The sequence below is a fragment of the Balaenoptera musculus genome, chromosome 2 (assembly GCF_009873245.2).
Source record: "Balaenoptera musculus isolate JJ_BM4_2016_0621 chromosome 2, mBalMus1.pri.v3, whole genome shotgun sequence".
NCBI classification, from domain to species: domain Eukaryota; kingdom Metazoa; phylum Chordata; class Mammalia; order Artiodactyla; family Balaenopteridae; genus Balaenoptera; species Balaenoptera musculus.
In genome coordinates, this window is record NC_045786.1 from 64,250,031 (window position 1) to 64,275,958 (window position 25,928).

The 25,928-nt window shown below is 52.9% G+C and overlaps 1 protein-coding gene across 8 annotated transcripts in view; it reads left to right on the forward strand.

The window, feature by feature from the left end:
- Positions 1 to 15,734: 15,734 nt before the first annotated feature.
- Positions 15,735 to 25,928, forward strand: part of TLE3 (TLE family member 3, transcriptional corepressor) — a 47,096-nt gene continuing 36,902 nt past the window's right edge. For all 8 annotated transcript variants that reach the window (XM_036841895.1, XM_036841896.1, XM_036841897.1 and 5 more), the window contains exons 1-4: positions 15,735 to 15,865; positions 16,406 to 16,506; positions 17,021 to 17,084; positions 18,079 to 18,123. In XM_036841895.1, the coding sequence (XP_036697790.1) occupies positions 15,842 to 15,865; positions 16,406 to 16,506; positions 17,021 to 17,084; positions 18,079 to 18,123 (234 nt within the window). In that variant the 5' untranslated portion in view covers positions 15,735 to 15,841. The remainder of the gene's footprint in view (positions 15,866 to 16,405; positions 16,507 to 17,020; positions 17,085 to 18,078; positions 18,124 to 25,928) is intronic.

Sequence of the window (25,928 nt, forward strand, 5' to 3'; positions counted from 1 at the left end):
AGGGGCCGCCGTGCGAGTGGTCCATGGGAGGTGGGAGATTCCAGACCTGCTTTTTCCCAGGTAGGCTGGTGATGCTGGGGCCACCCCAGGAGTGGAAAGTACCTCCACACCCCCCCTTCCCCGACCTGCAGGGGCCCCAATCCCAGTTCCTCTTGGTGTTACCATCAGTGGCACAACGATGGTAGCTTCCTACTGTACGCCCCGGAGGCTGACCTCCCCGTCACCGGCCCCAGCATTCCAGTTAAAGAGGAAGGGGGCAGAACAGGAAGTGGAACTCCTGCCCTAGCAACCCCACACTCTATTGGGAGCCTGGCAGGCATGGGGGTGGGGAGAGACAGCAGAGGAAGGGATTTTTTCAGCATTATTGAAAGCCATTAGACATCTCCAAATGACCCCCCCCCCACCCCGGATATTTTTGCAAACTCTCTGATTCGTGGCATTTAATTCAGCATTTAATGAGCTCCTGCTATGTGCCTCCCCACGGAGCTAAGTGTTGTTGGCACATAAGTTCATAAGTCCAGCCTTTAATGTAAATAGCACTGGCATGTGACCAAGAAGATCTGGGTAGTGGAGTCCTGCTCTGCAATTATTAGCTCCCTGGCCATGGGCACACCAGGAAACCTTCCAGGCTTCTATTGCATCATCTTTAGAATGGGGACGGTGATCTCTATCCAAGAGAGCTGCAAGGGAGCAAGAATGTGAAAATGACCTTATACGCTGGACATCACCGTACAAAGGTCAGGTGATGCTCACAGCCTAAGTGCAGAGACCCACACTTGCCCAAGTAACCATAGGGCAGGGGGAGTGACTCGTTCTGACCAAGGGGGTTCGGCAAGGGGGGGGGAAACAGTAAAGAAAAGGCCTTAAAGAGTGGGTGGGATTCCATGAGCTCAAACAGAGAAGAAAGGGCATTCAGGTAGAAGGAACCCAAGAGCAAAGGCTAGAGGTGTGATCTATACCACCTAAGGGAGCCATGGGAGGGTTTTGAGGTTACACTGGCTCCTAGGGAGGGATGGAGTGGAACTGCTGTGCCCAGTGGCCCAGCTGAGCGATTCAGAGGCTTGAGCCAGCCGCACTCTCTAGAGGAGAGGGGAAGCCTGCCGAGGCTCCCCCCCCCCCCCCCCCCCCCCCCCCCCCCGCAGGCCAGGCCGCAGGATCTGCCAGATGGAAGTGGGAAGCTAAGAGGGTGGGAGCATGGGGCCGGGCTGAGCCAGCTGCCTGCCCACAGCCCCTCCCCCAAGCCCACCCCCACCCCCTGGGAGCCTGGAGACCTGTTTGTTTTCCTTGTAAAGAGGGGAGCCCTGCCCTTTGTGAGATTTCTGCTTAGGAAAGAGCAGAGCCTACTTGCGCTGCTGCCTGGATTTCCAGCTATTGACACAGATTCTGACAATGAAAGCAAAGGCCAAGAGAGGCTGAGACAGGGTGGCTGATTAAAATGTTCTTCCCCCGGTTGTTCAGCTCTGCCCTGGGAAGGCTCGCTGGAAAACCCGGGGAGGAACCATCTCCTCCAGAGCTGCAGGCCCAGGTAGAGGTGGTGCTTTGAAAAGGGCCGAGGAGTTTCTGCACCCCCAGCCCAATCCAGTGGCTCCAGCTCCCAAGTGCACTGCTTTTGTGGTCACCCTAGGGTAATAACCAGGGTTACGTGTGTGACTGTAATTCCTTTCAGGCTTCGTTTTGTTTCTAAAAAGGGGCAATGAGAGTACCACTTCATGGGGCTTTGTTATAGGTCAGATTCGCCCAAGAAAGGACTCTGAGATGGAGCAGGGCTGCCAGATCAAACACAGGATGCCCAGTTAAATTTGAATTTCAGATAAACGAAGGGTTTTTGTTTAGCGTATGTCCTGTGTAATACTGGGGATATACTTATACTAAAAAAAAAAAAAAAATTTGTTTAACCAAAATTCAGATTTCAGTGGGTATCTTGCACTTTTACTTGCTACATCCGACACCTGTAAAGTGGAGTGTTCGAATGCAGGGGTTTTACTGAGGGGAGTTCTCGGGGTCAATACGAGCAGCGAGGGCAGCAGGAAGGGGCAGAGGGAGAAGGCAGAGGGCTGTGACACTGTCACACAGAGGTCTCAGCCAACCTGCAGGAATGCTCTGGAGCTGGGTGGCCTTTCAGAGCTACCCAGACTGAGGCTGGGGCCCTGGGCTTCTACACTCCCACAGCCCACCCGTCATTGGATTCTGGCTTTCCCAGGTGGTGCAGGAGTGTGACCTTGGGCAAGGGGGCTTTCCTCTGCTGAGGGCAGTTCTGGGAGCTCCCAATACTCCCCGCAGCTGGGGCCTGGGGCCTCCGTCCTCGGGGGAGTCTGGGCCGTAGCCCACCCCTGCAACCATGACCCGATGGTTATACAGTTTGAGGAGACGATTGTGTAAACAGCTTAGTGTGGGCCTGACACCTAGTAGTCGATGATTTTAGCATCCCCCAAATAAAGGCCGGGTCACTTAGCCTGGCCTCCAAGGCCATCAACCATCCAGCTCCGAGTTACCTGCTCTTCCAGTCTCCCTTGGCTCCTTTTTTTTTTTTTTTTTTAATTTATTTATTTTGATTTATTTATGGCTGTGTTGCGTCTTCGTTTCTGTGTGAGGGCTTTCTCTAGTTGTGGCAAGCGGGGGCCACTCTTCATCGCGGTGCGCGGGCCTCTCACTATCGCGGCCTCTCTTGTTGCGGAGCACAGGCTCCAGACGCGCAGGCTCAGTAATCGTGGCTCACGGGCCCAGTTGCTCCGCGGCATGTGGGATCTTCCCAGACCAGGGCTCCAAACCCGTGTCCCCTGCATTGGCAGGCAGATTCTCAACCACTGCGCCACCAGGGAAGCCCCTTCGGCTCCTTTCTGAGAGCCCTTTCCAAAGTCAGTCCTGTTGATTTACCATCTGGGAGGGGGATTCTGTTCACAGCTCCCCCTCTGTGTTGACGGCCAAATCTGCTCTAGCCTTCAATTCTGCAGGTCCCAACCAACAGCATAACGCGGGGCTTCTAAAGACTCTCTCCAGCCCAGATCCCCTAGTCACAGTTGTGGAGGCTTTGGTCTTCCTCTGTCTTGGTCTGGCCTCGTTCTCGTCTTAGTTAGGCGTTATGAGGCTGCAGTTAATTGGGTTGGAGAGGGCATGCTCCTCATTGGCTAAAAGGGGCTCCCTGCACTGCCAACTGTGGAGGCCGCCTGGCTCTGGTTCCCAGTGTCTGTCTGGATTTGGCCTTTGTAGGGTGGGAGGCTGCAGGCAGGTGGGCAGGGGCTGCATCAACGTCAGGCTCTTGCTAGCTCCAGATGAGCAAGTCCCCAATCCCATCTCACCCACCCACACGCACACATCTGTTACCCACTGAAAACCCACCCTCACTTGCATTTTCCCATTGCAAGGACTCCAGGGGCCCTCTGATTAACTTTGACCTCCAGCATTTGGGGCTCTGAGTCCCCAGCTTCCCCTCTTTTCATGTCTCCCACTAATGTGAGACATATTTAAGTTCCGGAAGCGGAGGATCTAGCTCTAGGAGAAAAGCATCTAAGTTTGGATTTAGATAAAGAGGTTAAGGGGTCTGAACACATTGAGACAAAGCAGTTGACATGTCCTCATTCATTCAGAATCACTAACAGTCATTGAAAGCTTGCTGCCAGCCCACGTTATCCCACTTAATTCTCACAACCACCCTGTCAGGAAGGCACCATTAATATCCCCATTCTACAGATGAGGAAACTGAGGCTTAGCAAAAACAAGTGTTTTGCCCAAGGTTCCCCAGCAAAAAAAAAAGAAAAGCAGAAGAATCAGAATATCAACCCACATCTGTCTTCCAAGAGCACTTGGGCTCTGAATAGAAGAATGTACCCTGCACTAGGTTGCATGAATTCATCTGTTTATGCTCAGGCTTGATGGCCCTGAGTCATTGTTATTTTCAATATCATTATTCTTGTGAAACAGTTAAACAGCAAGGAAAGACAAAACACCCCAAAAGCCCAAGTCAGGCTGAGATTGGCACAGTCAGGAGGTTGGCCGGAAGAAGTAGGAGGGTACCAGCCAGGAGTCGGGTGCGGGAAACAGAAGCCACTTTAGCGATGTGACACAGACAGCATTCAGTGGAAGGAATTGGTATCTGAGATACCACTGGAAGGGCTAGAGCAGAGGGCTGGGGCTGGGCCTCTGGGAATCATACCTAGAACTCCACAGAACTTGTCTGCCAGAGGGGCTGCCTCTTTTTTTTTTTCTTTCAATTACAGTAAAAAGCACATAACATAAAATTTACCATCTTAACCATTTTTAAGTGTACAGTTCAACAGTGTTAACTAAATGCTCATTGTTGTGCAACAGATCTCTAGAATTTTTTTCATCTTGCAAAACTGAAACTCGGTACCCATTTCCCCTCCCCCCAGCTCCTGGCAACCACCATTTTACTTTCTGTTTCTATGAATTTGACTACTTTACATACATTAAGTAAGTGGGATCATACAGTGTTTGTCTTTTCGTGACCGGCTTGTTTCGTTCAGCATAATGTCCTCAAGTTTTACCCATATTGTAGCACATGACAGAATTTCCTTCTTTCTTAAAATTGAGTAATATTCCATTGTATGTATATATCACATTCTGTTTATCCATTCATCCATAGATAGACACTTGGGTTGCATGCACCTCTTGGCTATTGTGAATAATGCTGCAATGAATACAGGTGTGCAAATACCTCTTCAAGATCCTGCTTTCAGTGGTTTTTAGGTGTATACCCAGAAGTGGAACTGCTGGATCCTATGGTAATTCTATTTTTAACTTTTTGAAGAGCCTCCATACTATTTCCAGTAGTGGCTACACCATTTAACACTCCCAACAGTCAGTGCACAAGGGTTCGAATTTTACCTCATCATCACTAACACTTGTTATTTCCTTTTTTTAATATAATGGTCATCCTAATGAGGTTGAGGTGATATATCATTGTGGTTTTGTTTTGCATTTCTCTAATGACTAGTGATGTTGAACATCTTTTCCTGTGCTTGTGGGCCATCTGTATATCTTCTTTGGAGAAACTCCTATTCAAGTCCTTTGCCCATTTTTAAATCCAGTTATCTATTTTTTTGTTGTTTACCTGTGGGAGTTCTTTATATAATCTGGATATTATCCCCTCATCAGGTATATGATTTGCAAATATTTTCTGCCACTCTGTAGCCTTTCACTCTGTTGGTTGCTTCCTTTGACACACAGAAGTTTTAAGTTTGATATAGTCCCATTTGCCTATTTTTGTGTTTATTGCCTGTGCTTTTGGTGTCACATCCAATAAATCACTGCCAAATCCAATGTCATGAAGGTTTTTCCCCCATGCTTTCCTCTAGGACCCTTGGCGGGAAGGCTGCCTGGCACAGTCAGGAGGATGGGGGGATACATGGCCACCTCTAGCATCTCTGACTTGACGAATACCTGGTGTTACCAAGAGTCAGAGCTTAGAAAGCTGCACTACCCATCACAACTTACCCTTGACACTTATGAAGCTAGTGATTAGATACCGGAACAGGGGTGCAGAAAAAACCACCATCCTTACAAACACATCACCATTCAGAAACGATTGGGGTAGCCAGAGATGGTCTCTGCCGTACTGCTGCTTTCCTATCTTGCTTGAGAGCATCTAATTGTTGAACTGTATTTTTGTTCAGGACCCTTGCAAGGAAGGAGTCTAGAAGTGTGATGTTTAGCTGTCAGCCTCTGCAGTATAGGAAGGTGCCTAGTAAGGAAGTTGGAATGCATGATGAGTGCTGGGGGCCAAGGTAACACATAAGATGATGTATCAGAAAGTGCCAGGGCCTTGCTTAGCAGACAGTGGAGCATTAGTTCACTGTGACTTTCCAAGCACAAAGGAATGGTGGGTTGATGAGGCAGGGTGGTACTGGGTAGAGCAGTTCAATGCTCATGAGCACTGACTCTGCAGCTGGACAGGGCTGGGGTGGAACCCCAGGTCTCCCGCTCCTGAGCTGAGTGACTTGAGCAGATCACTGGGTCTCCCTGGGTTTCCCTTCTGTCCTCTATAAAAGGGCAGGTGTGGGTGGTGGGGAGGGAGGGAGGTGGCCCAGAATGATCTACAGCTCTCCGCTTTGAGCCATCCAGCCCACTCTGAGGGTGTAAGAGTGGCCCTCAGCCTCCCGGAGTCTCCCTTTCCGCTTAGGCCATTTCACAAGCGCAAATGGGAAGCCAGATCAGCACTAAGGACTCCCTAGGTGTGAAGACAATGCAAGGCCTTCTACTATGAGGCATTGGCAGTGCCCCTCCCAGCGCGTGGGGCTTCTACAGCCCTTCTCACTAAAGCGGGAGAAAATTCTGTAGTCACAGCTGAGAATGTCTGGACAGATATCATGTAGTTTAGTGATTCTAAAACTTCTTATTTAGGTCCGGAACCTCCTCTTTATTTCCCCAAAGTATTTTGTAGAACCTAATGTATTAAACAGATAAAAATTGGAGAGCTTCCAACGGAAGTGGGGGAGGGGATCCCTGTCTCCACCCTCTCCACTTCCCCATCTTCTTCCCACCCCATCAACTTCTGCAGATCCCAGGACCGCCTTAGAGCACAGTTTAAAAACCTGACTGGGTTATTCCAACGCCAGAAGGCCTAATTCTGGTCAAACTCACCATTATCAACTTGTGCGGTGGTGTACAAACCACTTTCTCTCCTTGATCGTCAGTTTTTTCATCTATCAGATGGAGATATTTCCCTGCTGTACATGTTGTGTCTTGCTTACCAGTCCATAGATATGATAGGGCTGTAAGCTGAACACACGGCTTTCGTTTCGTTTGTACCTTGCCTCCTTCTGCAGATGTTCTGCAGTGGGTTAGCGGTCAAACAACACGTTGGTCCTCCAGACTTTCAAAATGAGTCTTTTTTGCAATTCTACTCCAGCATGAAAATCTGAAATGGTCTATCAGCCTTATTTCCTTCTTTCTTACATCAGAAGCCCCTCCCTCTTCTACTGCTCCCATCTCTCCATGTTCCCAGAATTCCAGGTCCACCTGCAGCCTGGACCTTCACAGTCTCCGTCACTCTCTTCCCTCTGTACCCCCAGCCTTGCCCCAGCCCACCCTTCTCAAGTTGCCCCAGGCTCCCTCCTGCAGGACCTTCATTCCAGCAAAGGCACCTCCAAAGAAGGCAAAGTGTACATATGCCATTCCTGGGCCACACCTCCCCCACCGAACTCCACACTACCTCATCCTACTTAGCCTTCCACCTGGATGTCTTTCAGAGCTGGGCCAACAGCTACTTTCCTGACTATTTCCCAGTGTAATACAGATGCCCAGAGGGGCCAGGCTTAATGTCCTCACTTGGAGGAGCTACCAGGAAATCCCAGGACCTTGTCTAGAGCCAGCCCTTCATAGAGAGACTTTATTTGAACAACTACATAATTGCTAATTTGTAGGGCAACCTTTAAAATGGCTTAAAGTCTACACAAGGGAGGATGCCAGAGCTAGGTGGTTCTAATTACCTTCTGGTAGAGCTCTATTCTCTGAGAATAGAGAAAAGAGAAGAAAAGGGGTCTAAAGACCCTGATCCCGTGTTTGAATATAGAGGGTCTGAGTTCAACAACCACTTCTTCACATCCTAGACAAGTGATACCTTTCTGTATCTCAGTTTGCTCATCTGCAAAATAGGAACAGAGAGAGATCCCCTGCTTGTTAAGGTTAGGTGAGACAGGTTTGTCAGGGCTCCTGGACCTCAGTGCTATGCACATCTGGGACTGGATCATTCTTTGCTGTGGGGTTGTTCTGTGCACAGTGGGATGTTTACAGGCATCCTTGGCCTGTACTCACTAGATGCCAGTAGCACCACAACCCACAATTGTGACAACCAAAAATGTCCCCAGATAGTGCCAACATCCCCTTAGGAACAAAATCCCTCCTGGTTGAGAACCACTAGTATACGTAAGCACACTGGATAAACAAACTCTTCACTGTTATTGCCTGTATGCGACAAACAGACTTTTATCAATTCATTTACTAAAAGGATATAAAGCTGAGAGCAGATTTGGAAGTGAAAATCAAAGCTGTGAGGCAAATACAGATCCTCTCCTCTCTCCTCGCCGAACCCGCACCCACTATCAAAGACCAAGTGTGCTTGGTGACAGTCCCCCCCTTAATCATCCAGTCTGACCCAGAGCACTCCCCTCTGCTTGCTGGCCTGGATAATTCTTGCGGCATGGGCCTCACCCTTGTGAAGTTGGATGCATTAATACCAGCAAAATATTTCTTAATCTCCTAAGCCTCCTCTTTGAATCCTTAAAAAGGAAAGAAAGAAATGGCACAAATCTCTTAATTAGGACGCCCAATCACTTCGATAAATATTTACCGGGTTCCGGCATGAGGCATAGAAACCCTGCGCCCTTAGTCAGTGGAGGTCAGCAAAGTGCGCCTTGGGAACAGCGGGATGTGGTGGAGCTCGGCTTTGGATGGAATGCTGGGAGAATGTTTCCAGACTTAAGCTTCTGCTAAAGACAGGTGAACAAACACATTCCATGCCTACTCAGCACAGAGTCCCAGGTGGACAGAAGGGGCTCATTAAATTACTGCCCGGCTTCCTTAGCTTTCCGGAGAGAGGTGGTGGCCTCCTCTGCCAGTTGGGCCACCAGGCAAGCAAACCATCCCCAGCATTCTCTAGAACGTCCCGGCTGGGCACCTTTGCCCCTGTCTGGAACTCTCCCCTTCCTCTCCACTTAGCCACACCGAGGGCCACCCTCTATAGGCAGCTTCCCTGACTGTCAACCTCCACCCTTCTACCTAATACTGCTTCCCTGCATAGACTCTATTTGGTTCTTAGGGCCTACATACAGCCTGGAATTAGGGGTTGTCCTGCCTTGTGTATGTTCCAAAGGCAAAGGCTTCCCTTAGATTTTGGTACCTCCAAAGAGGTCTTACACAGAGTAGGCTTTCTGTAAATTCTTGCCAGGTAAGCAATCAAGTGTCACTGTTCCCATTCTACAGATCTGGAAACCGAGACCCTGAGAGTTTCAGGGTCTTGCCCAGGATCTTGCAGATCCTCAGGCCACCTGATGCCCAGGCTGGGGCTGCCACACAGTACTAATGAGTGGATTCCTCTCTCCTGACCTTAGGAGACTTTAGAGACAGATTTCACTGGAATCTGAAATAGAAGTTGGGATGAGGGCAGGGGTCTTAAGGAAGGGAGCCAAAGCACGTTGTCAGGTGGCAAAACACAGAAAGGACCCAAGGAAGCAGAAAGCACCCTGGCGCAGGCTGAGGGGGAAAGGTTTCTGTTAGAAGTCTTTGTTCAGCCTGGTCCCCTTTACCCACTGGCACTTCTGTCCATCCTTCTTGGCTGAGCTCAAGCTCCACCCTTCCAGGGAGCCCTCAGAGAACGTCCCCTTCACAATTCCTGTTCTCCCTCAGAGCCAGACCACTTTATACTCATATACTTCATTGTTGTGGCTTGTCTTCTCAGAAATGCTATGGACTCCACTGCTGTTTAGTCGGACTTCTCTGCCCCCAGAACCCCTCACCCCTCCAAGCCCTCCAAGGCTTAGCTTTGAATTGCCCCCTCCCTTCTGCCCTCCCCCTCCCACACACACCTCAAGGGACTTTGGGCAGTATGGATGTCCAAGGTCATCTGAGGACCACGATAAAGAATGGGAATTCCAGAGAAGGAGGGGAGGGCCTGATGACCTCAGGAGGGGCTTCAGCGAGCTGGGTGTCCCCACCGGGGCTTGGCTACTGCCTGGATTATTCCCTGCAAGGGCTGGGACATTAGACCTTCCTCATCTCTGCAGGCACCCACAAAATGTGCAAGGAGTTGAATCATCTGATGGTTCTGCATCATCATCATCATCATGGCCAACATGGCTAACTGTTATTGATCACTTAATGTGCCAGGTTCTGTACTAAGTACATTGCATGCATTATCTCCATCAGTCCTCAAAACAATCCTCTGAGGTGGACAGGATTGTTATCTCCACTTTACCGACGAGGAAATGGAGGTTTAGCAAGATTAAATAAGTCCCCCAAGGTCACATAGCTGGGACCAGCCAGAGAACTGGAAGAGGGGTAGGGAGACCCTGGGAAGTTCCCCAGCCTCTCAGAACTCAGTTCCCTTCCCTGAAATGAGGTGGTTGCAGGAAGAGCTCCCTCTGGGACTTCCTGGGGCCCTCCAGTTTCCTGTCATCTGTCCTGCAGCCCTGATCTCCATTCCCAGGAAAGCCAAGCTTGCACAGTGGAGTGTGGGGGGGGTGAAGACTCTGGAGCCAGATTGCCTGGGTTCAAGTCCATCAGCCACTGAAGTGACTCTGGGCAAGTCATTGTACCACTGCGTGTCAATTGCCCCCTCTGTAAAATAGGGGTGATACTGATAGTACCCACTTCATTCACTGTGAGAGGATTAAGTGTGTTAATATTTGTCAAGTGCTTAGAACAGTGTCTGGGACAGAGTTAAGCACTATGTAAGAGTATGTTAAATAAATAAAAATTCCCTTTCCTTTCACTCTGTGGTGAGGTGCTCACTTGTGGAAGAAGGCTGGGGATGACTGGGGGGGCGGGTAGGGGTGTTGAAGGTGGGGGGACAAAACTGCCCTAGCAAGTCAAGGGCCAATCATCAGAGGAGCCTTACAGAATCAACCAAAGGGGAGAGGGGAGAGAAAGATTTCTCTTCCCTTTGGGCAGTCCCAACAACAGACCTTTAGAAAATCAAAGCCAGTGGAGGCTGGGGGGCGGGGAGGAGGGATGATAGGGAGAGATCTGAAACCCACCCAAAGTACTACTGAGCTCTTCCTCAAATAGAAGGTCACAGCCCAGTGGCTGACTTGAGTCAGACCCTTTGATTGCTGGGAAAGGGAGAAAACATATACTAACACTTTATCTAAAGTGTTTGACAATTATTTTTTAAAAACCAGAAAAGCAGCTCTTGGAGCTGGCAAACAGCTGCCCACCAACCACCCTGTACCCCAAATGAGGGGCTGGGGAACCTCCGCTCTGCAAATCCAGGCCGGACTTTCTGTCTCACCGGGTGACTTTTTTTTTTTTTATGCCAGGAATTCCTCTCCCACGTGGGGTGGACTCCGAGGTACTCAATTAAGCAGCCAATGAAAAGTCAGCTCTCCGGTAGCAAATGACCCTGACACTTCTTGTAACATAAACAGTTGAAACGTTTCCAATTAGAACTGGAGACAGAGACGTTTGAACTCTCTCTCTCCACTCCCCTCCTTCTTTAAAAATAATTGTCAAGCGCTTTGGACGGGGTGTTGTATACATGTTTTTTCTTTTCTCTCTCGAGCATAAAAAAAATGATTTTTCTCCTTGTTTTTCCTAATTTGTGGGGTGGCAAGGTGGGGGGTAGAGCGGTGGCGAGCTGAAAGGGGAGCTGGCCTGGTTGCTTACCTTTCCGCTCCTCTTCCGGCAGGAGGCCCAGACAGCCCAGCAGAGCTGGGAGTGATGCTGGGTGCAGAGCGAGTGGAAGCCAGGGGCTGGGGAGCTGGGCCTCTGACCTCATCGCCTGACCCTCAGAATGAATGAGTGAATATGAATGAATGAATGCCTTTCCTTTCGCAAAAGCTCGCGCCGGTCCAGCTCGCGCTAGCACAGGGGGCGCTGAAGTTGGCTGTTGAGCCCGCTGCCCTGGACTATTAATCCTGACACCTCTGCCCAGCTTGGGGCAAGTTACTGAACTTTCTCGGCTTCTCTTTTTGACTCTATAAAATGGACTACCAGCCAGGCCGCTTCCTTCAGGAGTGAGGTGAGGATGAAGAGAGTTCTCGCCTGGGTAGCAGTGTCCTGCCTTGTACACAGAAAGTGCTTGGGCGCCGTTATCATTTCGGACTGGGTGGCGGAGCAGTCCAGTCGGGCCCTGCAGAGGAGGCGGCTCCCTGCAAAACGAGGTCGATGACATGCCCCGCGGGCTCCTCCAAGCTTGCAGGCCTGGCGCTGGCCGTAGGGCTGGGGCTCACAGGTGAGCTCGACGTGAGTCTGCTCTGCTCATGGGGTCCCCAGGAGAGTGGACGTCGGGGCAGGAGCGACGCCAAACCCGAGACGTCTCTTCTGGCCACGGTCTGCGTAGACCTGATCTAGGGCCCGGCCGACTGCGGGCGGGCGCCGTCGGAGCCAGTCTCGAGTGAGAGCGGAGAGGGAGAAAGCCGGAACAGGGGCCGCGTCCCGGGCATCTTGAAGGCATTGTGTTTAATAAATCCGGGCGAGACGCACACTCGCTCTCCCCCCCCTCCTCTCAGCTCCCAAATCGAGACCTGCTGCGGGAGCCCCAGTTTATGGGGTCTTAAACCCCCCCTCCACTTTGATTAGCAGCTTCAAAGAGCTCCCTTTAAAGTTTGCCCCCTTCCCCGTCCCCACCTCCTTTTACATTGCCACCCCTCCCCCATCACTCCTTCTAGACTTCTGGACGACAACAACAGAACACTTAATGCAAGTTTAAAAGTTGGGGGGAGAGTGGGGGGAAGCTTCAGGCTTCCTCCTGAACGTGGGCCGTAGAAATTACCTGTTTCAGGCTTGCACAGGAGTCGGAGAACCGTGGAGTTTGGCTTTTTTCCTTTTTCTTTTTTTCTTTTCTTTCTTTCTTTTTGTGTGTGTGTGTGTGTGTGTTTTTACCTTTTATTATTTAAATTGATACGTTTCATTACTAGGGAGAAAAATAAAATATTCCTTTGATACACAAAATCAAATTGATATTTAGCCTCTGCTTACTTTTTTATGCATGGCTCCTTTATACCACATGGTAGTGACAGATTGTTTGAGCTGGAAGGAAAAGCCATTCAAAGCTAATTAAGCAGCCATTCCAAGCACTATTTGCAAGCGGGAGGCTCAGAAGCCTCGGCATTTGTCAGCGCTCCCCCACCCCGCGTGGTTTTGACTGACAGCCTTGGTCTCGAACTGACAGCGCTCGGCAGCTTCACCAATCGGTAACAGAGAGTCCCATCAGCCGTCTCTGATTGGCCTTCCGGGCCTTGATCGGGGGCGGGGTCTGCAGCCCCCACGTGGGGGCAGGGGCGAGAAAGGGGCGGGGCGGGTGGGAAGCGGGTGCGCCCACCCGTGACGTAGGGGGGAGGGCAGAGAAGGGGGAGGGGGAAAGGAAGCTCCAAAGAGGAGCCATTTTGTGTCTAATGAATGTTGCGGCCAGATGCTCGCATCTGTCGAGCCGGGCTTCTTCCCCCCCCGCCCTTCGGTGCGTGCCGCACACGATTTATGTTTTTATTTAGGAGAATAAATAAATGAAGAGAGGAGCACGGTTCGGGGCTGGCGGCCGGAACGGACGCGGGGAGGTTCAACTCCGAGGCGGGTGTTCACGTGTAACTCCCATCGCACCGGCCTCCGAGCGCCCGCTCGCTCTCAGCTCCTCATTAAGATGCAAAAGCAAACTCCAGCTCCTAATGAGGAGAAAATATAGATCCGGGGCCCGCCGACGGCCCCGGGGTGCGTGCGGGTTCGCGGAGATGCTGGAGGGGAGGGTCCGGGGGCCCACCTGGGCCCGCCCACCCGGCGGTGCCCGTGGGCTCTGGGACGCTGCCTCTCCAGCTTCCCAGCCTCTCGAGGGCCGCGTCCCCCAGGCCCGTCTGCCCTGACGTAACCCCGAGCACCAGAGATGGAGGCCATCGGTGTGCGGGCAAACTGGCCCCCGTTGTCGAGCGGCCTGTTTGACCGCGCGGGGAGTCCCGGAGGCGCGGGGGCGGGGGTGGGAGAGGAGTGCGCGGGGGCGGATGAGCGTCTGCGCCTCGCGGGGCGTCGAGGCTGGCGGCCGAGACGCCCACAGGCTCGCACACGCGCCGCTCCGCAGGTTTCCGCCGACGCGGTGACACTGCCGAGGGCAGGCTGAGGAAACCGGGTCGGAACTCGGAGCTCCCGGGCCGCGGTGAGGCCAGGCCGCCACCGCATTCCCGACTTCGCTTCCCTGGCCCCGGCTCTCAGTGAGCAGCTGCGGCGAGGGCGTAGCCGTCTCCACCGGGAAGGAGCCCCGGGTGGGCACAGCGTGGACTGAGCAGGGTGTCCGCGGGAGTCGGGCTCTTCTGTCTGCGGTGCCCGCCAAGCAAGAGTTCCTCCGACTTCTCGGGGGCAGCCGCCGCACATCAAAGATGCTGTTTATTTGGCTTTCTGAAAAGAAGGACAAATGAACAAAGAAGAAAAGCTGGGGGCCGTGGGGTCGGGGGTGGGCCGGAGAAGGGGTAAAGAAAGGGACACCCTCAGTTCCGAGCAAATTTTTTAAGGTGGGAGGCAACTTTGGGAGCCACCATTTTATCAGTCCTAAATCTTGTGAAAACATTAAAGTGACAAAGTGATTTTGTTTGTTTTATAGTATCTAATTGGGCTGCTTTGCAGACCTAATGGGATTAGAGGGAGGAATCGTTTTCCGCCACTGCAGAATAAACTGATACATTACTACCAGCCACAGGTTTTGAGGACTGTACAGCTTGTCTTTTTTTCTTTTGTTATTATTCCTCTGTCTTCCCTCCTTCCCCCTCCCGCCAAATAATTATTTGCTAGTAGATCGTGGGAAAAAAAAAAAAGAGAGGAGGGGAAAAAACCCCTAGCAGCACAGGACTATAATATATATCTATTTATTATATGTCTTTCGGTTAATTCCTGATCTGAGGAGCGCTGTTTTTCACTCCCATGCGAAAGTCACCAGCGGGTAGGGCCTGATTGCTACTTTTCATGCATAGTTTTAGACACAAGAGGGCATTGTGACGTCGCGCCCGGCGGCGCCCAGTCGCAGGCCGAGTCCGGCAGCCCCACGTGGGGGCCCCGCGCTCCCATTGGCCAGCGCCGGGCGAAGCTGCCACATTATTTTGTTACTTTTCAGTCCCTATTTGGAACTGCTCTCGCGGCAGTTCAGACCTCGTGCTCGTCTCCCTCGCCTGTCTGTGTGTGGTATCCGCAGGTCCGGGGCACTTTTTTTGGTGCGAGTGTGTGTGTGTGTGTGTGTGTATATGTGTGTGTGTGTTTGGGGGGATTGTCGGGGCGCGAGAGGAGAGCCGATCCGAGGGGAAGGAAGGAAGCCACAGAGCTCCCCGGTCTCGGGCTGCTTCTCCCCTCCAGCGCTCTCCTGCCTGCGCGCTCCGAGGCAGCGGTGGCGGCACCGAGCGCTCCTCGCTGGGGACTCGGCGCTCGAGCTGCGAGCAGCGAGGACCCCTTTGCTGCGGCTTCCTGTGCCTGCTGGAGTTAGGATGCCAGGGCGGTTGATTCCCACCTACTGAGCCCGGAGTTTCCTCCTCGGCCCTGGGAAGGGCTTGCAGCGGCGGCGGCAGTAGCAGACAGAACAGCAGGCTCTCCTCTCCGAGGGGGGGCGTCGAAGCGCCCGCGCCGGGCTCCCGCCCTCACCCTCCGGCGCTCCTGCGGCCCCAAGCCGCCACCCCGGTGCCTGCCTCCTTCCTCTTCTCTCCGAGAGCCGCCGCTGGGATCGGACCCGCGCGCCCCGGATGCTGGGGCTGCCCCGGCGCGCCTCCCTACTGGCGCGACGCGCTGAGTGAACCGGAGGGCGCCCGCGCTTGCCCCAGGAGGGGCCCCCTAACCTCGGGACCCCGCTCTGGACCCGCCGGGTAGACGACGATGTCCGCTCAGCCCCCGGCTCTGACGCGCTCCACGCAGCGGGGGGAAGGCGGCCGGCCACAGCCCGCCGAGCCCTAGGTGCACAAAGCCCGCGCCCGCCGCCCGGCCTCGGCGCCCGCCGACGACTTTGCCGCCTGCTCCGCGGCTCTTTGTCTCCGCTTGGGGCGGGCGCCCGACTCTGGGATTTCGGTGTGAGAGCGGGCTGGGGGGGCCGGGGGCGAGCTCTCGGTTTCCCGGCCGCCCCCCGCTCGGGCTTGGCTCCCCCCTCCCCCGCACCTCCCCTGCCCGGGCTCTCGGCGCTTCCACGCTCTCGGAATCACGACCCCTCCCTGCCATGTATCCGCAAGGCAGACATCCGGTGAGTAATTGCAACTCGGTTTATTTAAGCATCTATCATGGCAGGGTAAACGAGGCAGTTTATCTGGCACCTCCATTTTGCTTGTTGCTACCTTTATAGTGTGTGCGTGTGTGTGCGCGCGCGCGCACACACAAAGGGGATGGGGATGGGGGGACGCCGTTACGAGAGGAGGTTAATTCCTCCCTAATGGCTTGGGGGGCTGCCAGTGGTCCTGGGGAACTGTTTTCACGCTGTCCCCCGCCCCCTCGCCTAAGTCTCCCAACTCACTCGTTGTGTCTCCCCCGCCCCAGAAGGGAATGGGAGCCCCTTCGTGAAAGGAATGGGAGCCCCGCGGCCAATAGGGAGAGATTAGCCCCCCCCCCATCCCCGTTGGGGAGCTGAGAAACTTGCTGGAAAGGTTCTGGGCTGTGAGGGCGGCCCCTGTGGTGGGGGGGGGGGAGGTGCGGGGGGAGAACAGGGAAAGCCAGTGAGGGGTCTGGGCAGCTTGGAGCCGGGTCTGACGCCCCCGCCCCTCCGCTGTCTTGTCCTCGCCGGCTTCAGGCTCCCCATCAACCCGGGCAGCCGGGATTTAAATTCACGGTGGCTGAGTCTTGTGACAGGATCAAAGACGAATTCCAGTTCCTGCAAGCTCAATATCACAGGTAAGGCCAGTGGGGGCCGCCCCGGGGCTGGCGGGGCGGGGGCATCTCCGCCGCAGCTCCTGCCACCACCCCTAGGGGACCGAGCGGGCTCCCGACCCCGGGGCGGCGGGGCAGTCCGGGCCTCCTCCTTTTGTTTCCCCTTTCCGAGCGCGGCGCCTTAACCCTTTGCTGCCGGCAGCCTCCCGGCTCCCTGCGCCGCCCCCAGGGTGAGGGGTCGGGGCGCGAGCCGGCTCTCTCCGGGTTCTGGGGGTCGCGAGCTAGCGTCGGGGTCCCGCCCCCCCGCGGCCCGGATAAGTCCACTCTGTCGGCCGCGGGAAGTTTCAAGTTGTTTCGCTCCATCTCCGCGTGTCGGGTACCCAAGCCCCCCTCCGCCCGAGGCTGCGGGATAAGGGGATACCCCCCGGGGGGAGGGTGTCAGGAAAGTGACAAAGTGGCTCCCAGAGGCCCTTGGGTTGGGGCCTCGGAGGAGGCTGTGCAGGCGCCAAGTCTGAGCCGGCTCCTTCTGCCCTCGCAGCCTCAAAGTGGAATACGACAAGCTGGCGAACGAGAAGACGGAGATGCAGCGCCATTATGTGATGGTGAGAGGTGGCCGGGGCGGCGTGGGCCTGGGGAGCCTGGAGCCGGGTCCCTTCCCCGGCCTCCGCTGGGCAGCCCCGGAGCGCGTGTAATCCGAGTGTGCCCTCTGACCCTTCACCAGCCTCCCTCAGCCCGGCCACTTGGAGGAGGGTGGGTGAGAGGAGGGGCAGAAAGAGAAACCCAAACCCCAGGCCAGGCACTTGTGCACTTCCTTTGTGCCCCATTAATTTGTGTTTTGAAGGTTTCCCAGAGGGCTGGTTGTCTTATCTTGGCTAGTAAGATCGGGTTGGATCAGCCTATGTCAGGGTTGGATAAAAATCTCTCTTAGAGATCTCCTGGGAGTGTTTGAAAACTTCACTGCTCTGCAGCCCTGGGATCTAGCCAGAGTGGGACATAAGGCCCCTCCGCCTACCCCCTTTCTTCCCAGGGGTTTCTGACAGTGGAGGAGCCTTTTAGAGGCTTTTGCCTCCACTGTACGCTCGGGGATCCCCCAACTGAGAATCTCATCGGCCCTGGGACAGTGTGTAGACGTCCGCCCTTTTCCCAGTGTCTGTTCCAGCAAGTTTAAATCTGTTGGTGAGGAAGGCACCGGAGGTCCTTAAGCGAGGCTCCCTGCACTGCTTTCCACATAAGAGGCCTTGGACACATTGCTAAATAACTCTCAGAGGACGAGAGGGTCCCAGTGTACACATGATTCCCTGTTGAACCAGAACCTTGTATAAACAGGATATATGGCACAGGCAGGGCTGGTGGGAGGGAGGGCCCCGCTCTTCATAATACTGTTGCACATAGGATGTTCTGTTGCAATGAGAACAACACTCATGAGCTGGTCTTCAGCTCTGCAACCCCTTTATAGCTGGCTTTGGGCTTTGACTTAAACTTCTTTAGCAAATGTATCATAAAAGTATCATTTTGCCAAAACCTTCCCCAAAGCTGATTGTGGAACACAAACAGACATCGGTGTTGTGCATTAACGGCGGTTCTTTTTACTTTTAGTACTACGAGATGTCCTATGGCTTGAACATTGAAATGCACAAGCAGGTAAGTGCTTTAACATATATGTCTAGTTTTAAAAACTTTACCTAATACACAGATTTTTTTAAATGGTCCCTCCTGTTTGAAAATGAGCCTCATTCTTCTCTTCCTCCTCCTCCTCCTCCTCGAAGAGTGAACGGATCCAGCCCTTGACATGCAGGGTTTGAGGCTTGGCTGATTTCTTGGACATGTTGAGCTTCTAGCGTCCGAGCTTGTGAAGTTTGTCCTGGTGTTGGATCTTGGTGGAGGAGGAAGGAGCAAAAGAAAAGTTGTCCCTTCAGGATCTGCTTTACAAACTCCTGAAACCCAGAGGTAGCTGGCTGCTACCTGTTTTAATGTAAAATTTTCAAGAGGAAAGGCAGGAGGGTTTGTGTGTGTGTGTGTGTGTGTGTGTGTACAAAAATACGATGTTCTGCCTTGATGAGATTAAACTTCAAGAGTCTTAAAAGCCAGGCTGAGCTGTCAAAATTTAAGGGAACAAGCCACCAACCGCTTAATAATACGAAGCCAGAATGAAATACAACCCAATGCCTTATGTATATGAGGCAACTTTTTCATCTCCATCTTAATGTGAAGGCGGCCACAGTCTTTCCCATTTTTCAGAGAAGGAAGATGAAGCCGAGATGTGAAGTAACAAGCCTGGGGCAGCCTAGCCAGGACTTTTGAGATGGCTGGGGGTTGAGCTCAGCTTTGAAATCCTGAAGTCAAACCAGTTTAGCTAGTGTGTGATGGATATGTAAACTACCCCGTATTGTCACTCTTCTAATAACAGTATACCTCAAACTGGGCAAATACAAACACCTTTATCTTGGTGCATATCAGTAATTCATCCTGGGTGCTGGGCTGGGCTGTGGGAGAGGCCTGTTTGTGTATTTGTGTTCCGAGGAGAGGCCGCCTATAATTTGGCTTGGCCAGCGATTAGCATTGACTTGGCAAGGAGAAATGGCGCAGGCCGGTTGTTCTCTTTAACAATTGGTGTTCTTGAAATCTCAGAAGACTGTTGACTCATTCTAGCCTTTGGTGACTGTGCCTTGAATGGATTTTCTGCTCTAAATGAACAGTGGTTTACAAGGTTTAAATTTCGCTCTTTAAGGGGGCAGGACCCAGGGCAGGTGAGAAGGGCAGGTGACCTCTGGAATGCTTGTAGATTCCTGTCTGCCCACTCCAGTGGCTTTGCAGAGAGTCTTTGGAATCTAGTTTCCTTTCCCCTCCTGGAGGGAACCCCCCCCAGTGTTGGGTGAAGGGCAGCCAGAAAGGGAGCTGAGTTTGTTGAGGAATCTGGGGAGGCACATGAAGGCTACCAGATTTTTACTTCTTGACTCACAGGAATTGTAAACAGACACCACTTTGTAAGTAAAGATGTTTCTCCTCCTCGGGAGTCTGGGCTAGAGACTGCCCAACTTTAGGTGGAACTGACTGGGTCTGACTGGTCCAGTAAGAGTGTGTGAAGTGCAGCCGGGGTCCCAGGTGTACAAGGACCTTGGGCTGTTATGCAGGATGCCACCTCATCCCTTTCTCCACTCCCTCTTTTTTTTGTCCTCAGTGCTTGGTATCTTGGGTGTGTTTAAACAGGGTAATTGCACCCAGGTTTAAAAGTTATAGCAGCCATTCTTCTAAGAGCTTCGTAATTAAGGTGTAATATGTCGTTGCATGTTGAGGTCTGCGTGGGTGGCGCTCCCCGTGTCTGTGAGTGGATGGTTCTTTGGCACAAAGAATCCACCTTGGCTGGTGGAGCGAAGCTGTTCCTGCAGTCCTTGGGACACTCTGAACCCAGGAAGAGTCATTCGCCTTCCTAGCACATTCAGTGGTGGGGTTTGCATAAGGAGCAGCTGTGTGCATCTGGGACTTCTGGCCAGTCCCCAAACCAGGTTCTTAGGGGGAGAATGCCTGAGGTTTGGCGACATGGTCTCATTTAATCCTGTCAGCTGCCAGAGGCAGATAGATGTATTCTTTGCCCCCTTTTTGTGGGCGAGGAAACTGAGGCTTCAGGGAGGCGAGGAGGGCAGAGCTAGGACTCAAATGTGGGCCTCTGGCTTCTAAACAGTACTTTACCCTGTTTGCCACTCACCTTTGCCTTCCAGCCTCAGCTCCCACTTGCTTCCCAACAGGAGTGTTCCATGCTCTGAGTTCAGTGCCTTTGCGGGTTTTATGGCAATCTCTGAGTTGGGCGAAATCGCCCGATGGCTGTGTAGGAACAAAGAGGCAAGGAGGTGAAGAAACCCTGCACTGAGAAATGCAGCCCTGACCTCCTGGGGCTGGCCACTCCCTAGGCGTGCAAGGGTTCTGCAGAAGAAAACCAGCCACTAATTGTAGTGTGGGTCTTGGGTGCATTTGGCGGATGGTGGTTAGGCCTGAGCAAACAAGTTTATCAGCTGACCTGTTTAGCGGTTGACTGGTGTTTTATCTGCACACACAATCAAGTGACTGGAGTGCTTGAATTATTCATGCAGTGTCCTGCCCTCTAGACTTGACTGTTCGTGTGATTACATCTGCCTGGAACAAACAGGCTGGATTCTTCATCTTGAAGCTGGGGGGCGGGGACTGTCTGTACTTTTATATAATGGACGCTCTCCAGAACTAGCACCTTGGGGAGTGGGGCAGTCCTCAGCCTGAGCGCTCGCGCTCTCTCTCTCTTTCTGTCTCTCTCTTTCTCTCTCTCTCACACACACACACACCTCTTACCAGCACCACCTCATATTTTTTTTCAAAAGCCCTTTGCTGGCTCTATGGGAAATGCCTATTAGTTGGGAACCTCAGGTTCTGCCAGATGGGCCTGAGTATTGACAGAGGGCAGCTGATGAGGTGCGTCCAGCCCGTTTTTATTTTACCGAGAGGTTAAACTCAACTGTGGCTGGCTCCTTTCCTGGCTGTTTCTCTGTCTCCCTCTCCGTTCTTTTTCCAAGCTGTCAGATCCCAGAGAGGCAGTAAATGGTTTCTCCTCCCCTCCCTCCCTAATTGTGGCACAGCAGAGGTTACAGCACCATGGGCCTGGCCCGAGATTTCAAGAGGTCACCCACCTCCTCCAAGCCTCTACTTCCAGGCAGGATGTCAAGGGTGATTCAGCAAGGCCAGGGAGGCGATGATGGCTGGCCAGCTCGTCAGTTCCCTTCTTGTTCCCGCAGAGGCTGGCGCTCTCCACTGTCAGTCACAAATCACCAGCGTAGAAACAAGCACTCCAGAGCAGTCGTAGTGCATTGGGTTTGAGGCACTGATGCTCTGAGAAGCTGGGGCAGGCCGTCTTTTCACCCCGCTGCTGGTGAGCGCTAAGGTTTTGGAAGAGCACCAGAGGCCTTTTGATTTGGGGACAGTGTCGCGCCCCCACTTTCCTGTCACCGAGCAACACTTCTTCTAACTTTCTGTTCTAACTGGGAGAGCCCTTTGGCATCTCCTGCAGACCTTTCAAGTCACAGATGAGGAAACTGAGGCCCAGGCAGGGGAGCCAAGGTATCCAGTCCCATGTTAGCAGAGGAACTGCCGCTGCCACTTTTCCTCCTGACCCCAGGTCTCTTAGCAAAACTCAAGAAGTGAAGAGCGCTTATTTACTAACTAATAGCACTCTGTGTCTTTAATTATTGTTGCTTCTTTCTGCGTTATCTCAGGAGGCTAAGGCCCCAAACCTGGCAACATCAAAGTCCCCCATTTCTGGTTGTATAACCATATCGGATGAATCATCTTTGCCCGCCCAGGGTCCTCTTCTGATCCGCTAGCTATTTGCACAACTAATGATTCAATGCGCCTAGTGATAAACACAATGCATAACTAGCAATCCCGGAGGTAAGGGTCACAGGTAAGGTAAAGTGATAAAACCTGTGATTCTTTCACCTAAGGACGGGGGTGGCCATGAACATGGATGAAGAGGGAGATGGGACATCTTCATCTGTCATTGCCCTTCTCTGGGTCCTCACACCTACATAGCAAGGGGCTTGGGCTGGAAGACCTCTAGGGAGAACGTCTTGAAGTTTTGTGGCCGCTGTGAATGTGTGGGTGGCCAGAGGGGGCCAGCACGTGGTGAGGTTACCAAAACCCTGTCCCGGAATCAAGTCTGTCTTGGTGAGGAGAAGGTGGAACACTCAAATTGAAAGGGACCTGGCTCTTCATACTAGGGCAGTGCCTATTTGTGTGGCATCTGAGTCGAGCTAAGAACAAAACCTTTGAGTGTCATTTATTTTGGTCAGAATGCTGGCATCCAGGAACCGCTCTACCCACTGATTTCCTTCTGACTTTCTTGCCTTGTCGCTTTTCTCCGGAACAGTCTCTCCTCTCGTCACGCTGGCCTGGGGTGCCTGCCTCGCTCCTTATTTAAGACTCTCCGTGAATCCTGCTGGACCAGGAGCTCCTGGAGGGCACGGAGTTCTTCTTTCTGTCTGTGGCTTCCTCCTTCCCCAGCTCGGACAGGAAGGGTCTAGCCTAGGTCAGAGGCCCTTTGTTTTCTTTTTTGTTGTAGGAGTGAGTCAGCCAAGGGATGAATTCCCTTTTCCTTCCTGCGCAGGGGGAAAATGTTTTTCCATCCCGTTTGTACAAAATCCTGGGACGCCAGGGGCAAAAAGGTGATCCAGGCTAGACCTCAGTGGTGTGCCCTGCTGCGATCTGCATGCAGGAGGTCCTCCTACACCCCCATAGCTGGGGGGCAAGCCCCTCTGCTCAGGACACCTACGTGCACTTAGCACATAATGGGTGCTCAGTAAACACGTTGCCTTTTCTTTGCTCAGGATTACTGGGCTGTCGGAGATGGGGGTTGTTCGTTGCGGGCTGGCCGCCGGCTCTGCAGGTTTCCTCCTGCTTCTTCCTACCGCTCACCATCCAGTTTCTCCCATCAGTCAAATGAGGGGGTTGGACTGATTCCCAAAACGATTATTAGGGGCCTGGGAATGTGCCGGGTGTGGTCTGGGGCTTGTTCCACAGACACCCTTCCCTCCACGGGGGAGTCAGGCATCTAAATAAGTCATTGCAATGCAGTGAAGTAAGTGCTAACAGGGCCAGTGTCACAGGAGGAGCCCCCGGGGACAGAAGGGCTCATCCTTCCTGGGAAAGGGGAGTCGGGTCAGAGAAGACTACACCGAAGGGCTGTTACTTGAGCCGCGTCTTAAAGGGAGGGCCGCATTCGTTAGGCAGGAGCTGCCAGTGGAGGCTTCTCCGGGGGTGGCAGCAGCAGTGCTTGGAAAGGCAGCCAGGTGTGTCCCGGAAGCCAAAAGTCCACAAGTCTTGGGAACGGGGCGGGGAGGGGGGACTCCACTCGGGGCAGGAGGTGAGGTGGTGACGTGTTGCAGCAAAGTGATCTCCAAGGCCTCTCTGCCCTCACACTCGCCGCTCTGTGGCTCTTTGGTCCCCAGATGGCTCTCCAGGGCTGGCCCAAGTCCATCTGCCGGGCCGGCGGGGTGGGGGGGGGCGCTTCCTGCAGTCTGTGGCCTGCTTCCCCACCGTCATCTGCTGGTTTGAACTTTACTCCCCAAAGTGGCATTGTCTTCTTGCTCATATTGGTAATTCTGTAATGACTGGTTATGACCTGCCCCCTCCCCCATATTCAATTCTCATCAGCCCAGCTCTCCACTTTGCTATTAATGATAGCAGCCAGCAAAATAGCTTTCAACATGCCATTGACAGTCTGGTTTAAGAGAGCACTTGAAGTAGTGCTAGACAGCTGAAAGCACCCATAATTGTGTACCAGAGTGAGAACTGCGCACTCAAGGGCCTTGTTTTTATACGCTTAAAGGGACAATATCTTGTTTTCAAGATCACAGCCAAGATGCTTTCTCTCCCCTTCTCTCTTTGCTTTTCTCCCTTGGCTTTTGCTTTTCTCTTGCCTTTCAAAATAAATGTTCCTTCTCAGGTTGAGGCGAAGGAGAAACTTAGGGAAGGGGGGGGAATTTCCTGCTGCCACAGAAGTAAGGTTTGGTGCCGCCCCCGAGGGTCTTCTGGAGGAGATAATGGGGGAGTTGCGATTCTCCCCAGCAGTGATGTTGAGTTCTTTTTGTTTGCTAGGGATGTTGCACGGTGAGCATGTGGGTGGAGCGAGCAGGCTTCCAGACTGTCACCTTGTCACCGTGGATGTGCAGGCGGAGGCCCTCTGACGGGGGAGGGGTCAGCCTTTGGGGAGTCAGATCAGGGACCTCGAAGTCCCTCAAATCAGATTCCAGGAGGTCGTCCTTCTGCAGAGGCCCCTCTGGGAATCGTGAAGATGGGGAGGTCCGGGACTTGCCTTCTTCAGGGGGAGGTTCATCCCAGCTTGGGATGAGCCAGGGGACCCATTCACTCAGCCCTGAAGATTCTGCCTGAGAACAAAGACCTCCGTCCCCTTCACCCCAGTGATGTCACGACTTTGAAGGTTCAACAACCTTTTAGGAAGAGGCTCCCTTCACTTGCTGTCACCAGAACTTCCCCTGACCAATTGCGTCCTTTGAAGGGTGAAGGAAGAACCAAGTTCCCAGGAGTGGGGCTGAGATTCCAGGGGAGCCCCTTTGGGGTTGAGTCTGGCTGTGGCCATTGCCCTGTCCTCTCAGAGGCGCCCCGTTTCATTCACCCGCCACTTGAGTGACACAGGCGGGGTGCTGGGGCAGCTGCCACCATCTCCAGATAATCCCAAGAGAAAGCCTTTGTCAAGGATAGAGTGAAAATTTGATCTACCAAATATTGTAGATTATAATAACATAGCCTTTCGTATTTCTGTAGCACTTGATTGTTTGCAGAGCAGATTAGACATTTTCATCTTAGAAGCCTAAACTCACAGGCATTTGGGTCCAGGACACACACACACCAGGAGGAAAGCATCAGAGCCTGGCACGAAAGGCCTGGCATGTGAAGATGACCTGTATACTTCAGGGTGCCACAGGGCTGTGTTCTTAAACCGGGGCTGGGTGTGGGAGGGGAGGAGGGCGGTGTGGAGGCTCTGAGCGCCCTGAGGGACGAGACCATTCTGTATTCACAGGGGCCCCTGAGCCCATACGGAGTGCACAGTGTGCATTTTGTGGGGGACTCCGGGACTGTTATGTTCCAGTTTGGGGGTCTCCCTGACCCTGTATAGCGTCACGGACCATCTGGGAAGGATACCAGGCTTTCTCAGGTTTCTGAGAGAGGCCTGTGGTTGCAAAAGTCGTGCTGGTAGGAAGAAATATGTGTCATAAACCTGTATTATAACATGTCTCTGATAGGCTTAACCATTTTTTTTTTCCCCCCATCTCACATGACAGGACAGTTTAAGTGTGAGAGGGGAAGAAAGGGAGGGGGGTGAGGAACGAGATAGTTGGGGAAAGATGATAAAGCAGAGATATGGGGGGGGGGGGGATAAGGAACGGGGAAGAACCAGGGAAAGCGTGCTGAATTTGGATTACAGGAGGACCTGAGTAGCAAGGAAGCAAGGGTTAATGGCTTGGAGGTAAATTAGTAAACGATGCTTGTCATGCCTTAGCTATCTATTTGGGCCTGGAGTTCCAAGTGTTGGGACCTTATCTCATTGCCCTTTTAAATCCTTGATAACCATTGTTCACAGCTCTTCGGCTTTTTTTTTTTTTTTTTTTTTTTAATTCCGAATGAGAACTTTTTAGTTTGTCCTGGGAGGCTACATCTTCCCTCAAAGGCAGAAAGAGTTCTTTCCACCAGTCCTGCAACCTGGGGGCAGGGCAGGGGACTCTTCCTGCCTGGTTGGCTGGGGAGGTTTTGCTTTTAGACTCCTACACCACCCAGCCGATAGGTGAGGACTATGTGACAAAGGGCTGGAGGAGGAAGGGCCCCTACCCGGTCCCCAAACACTTCTCAAGGGAGAGCCCTCAACAGGTCCGTCCTGCTCCTGGTCTGAAACTGAGCACCCTGGCAGGGAC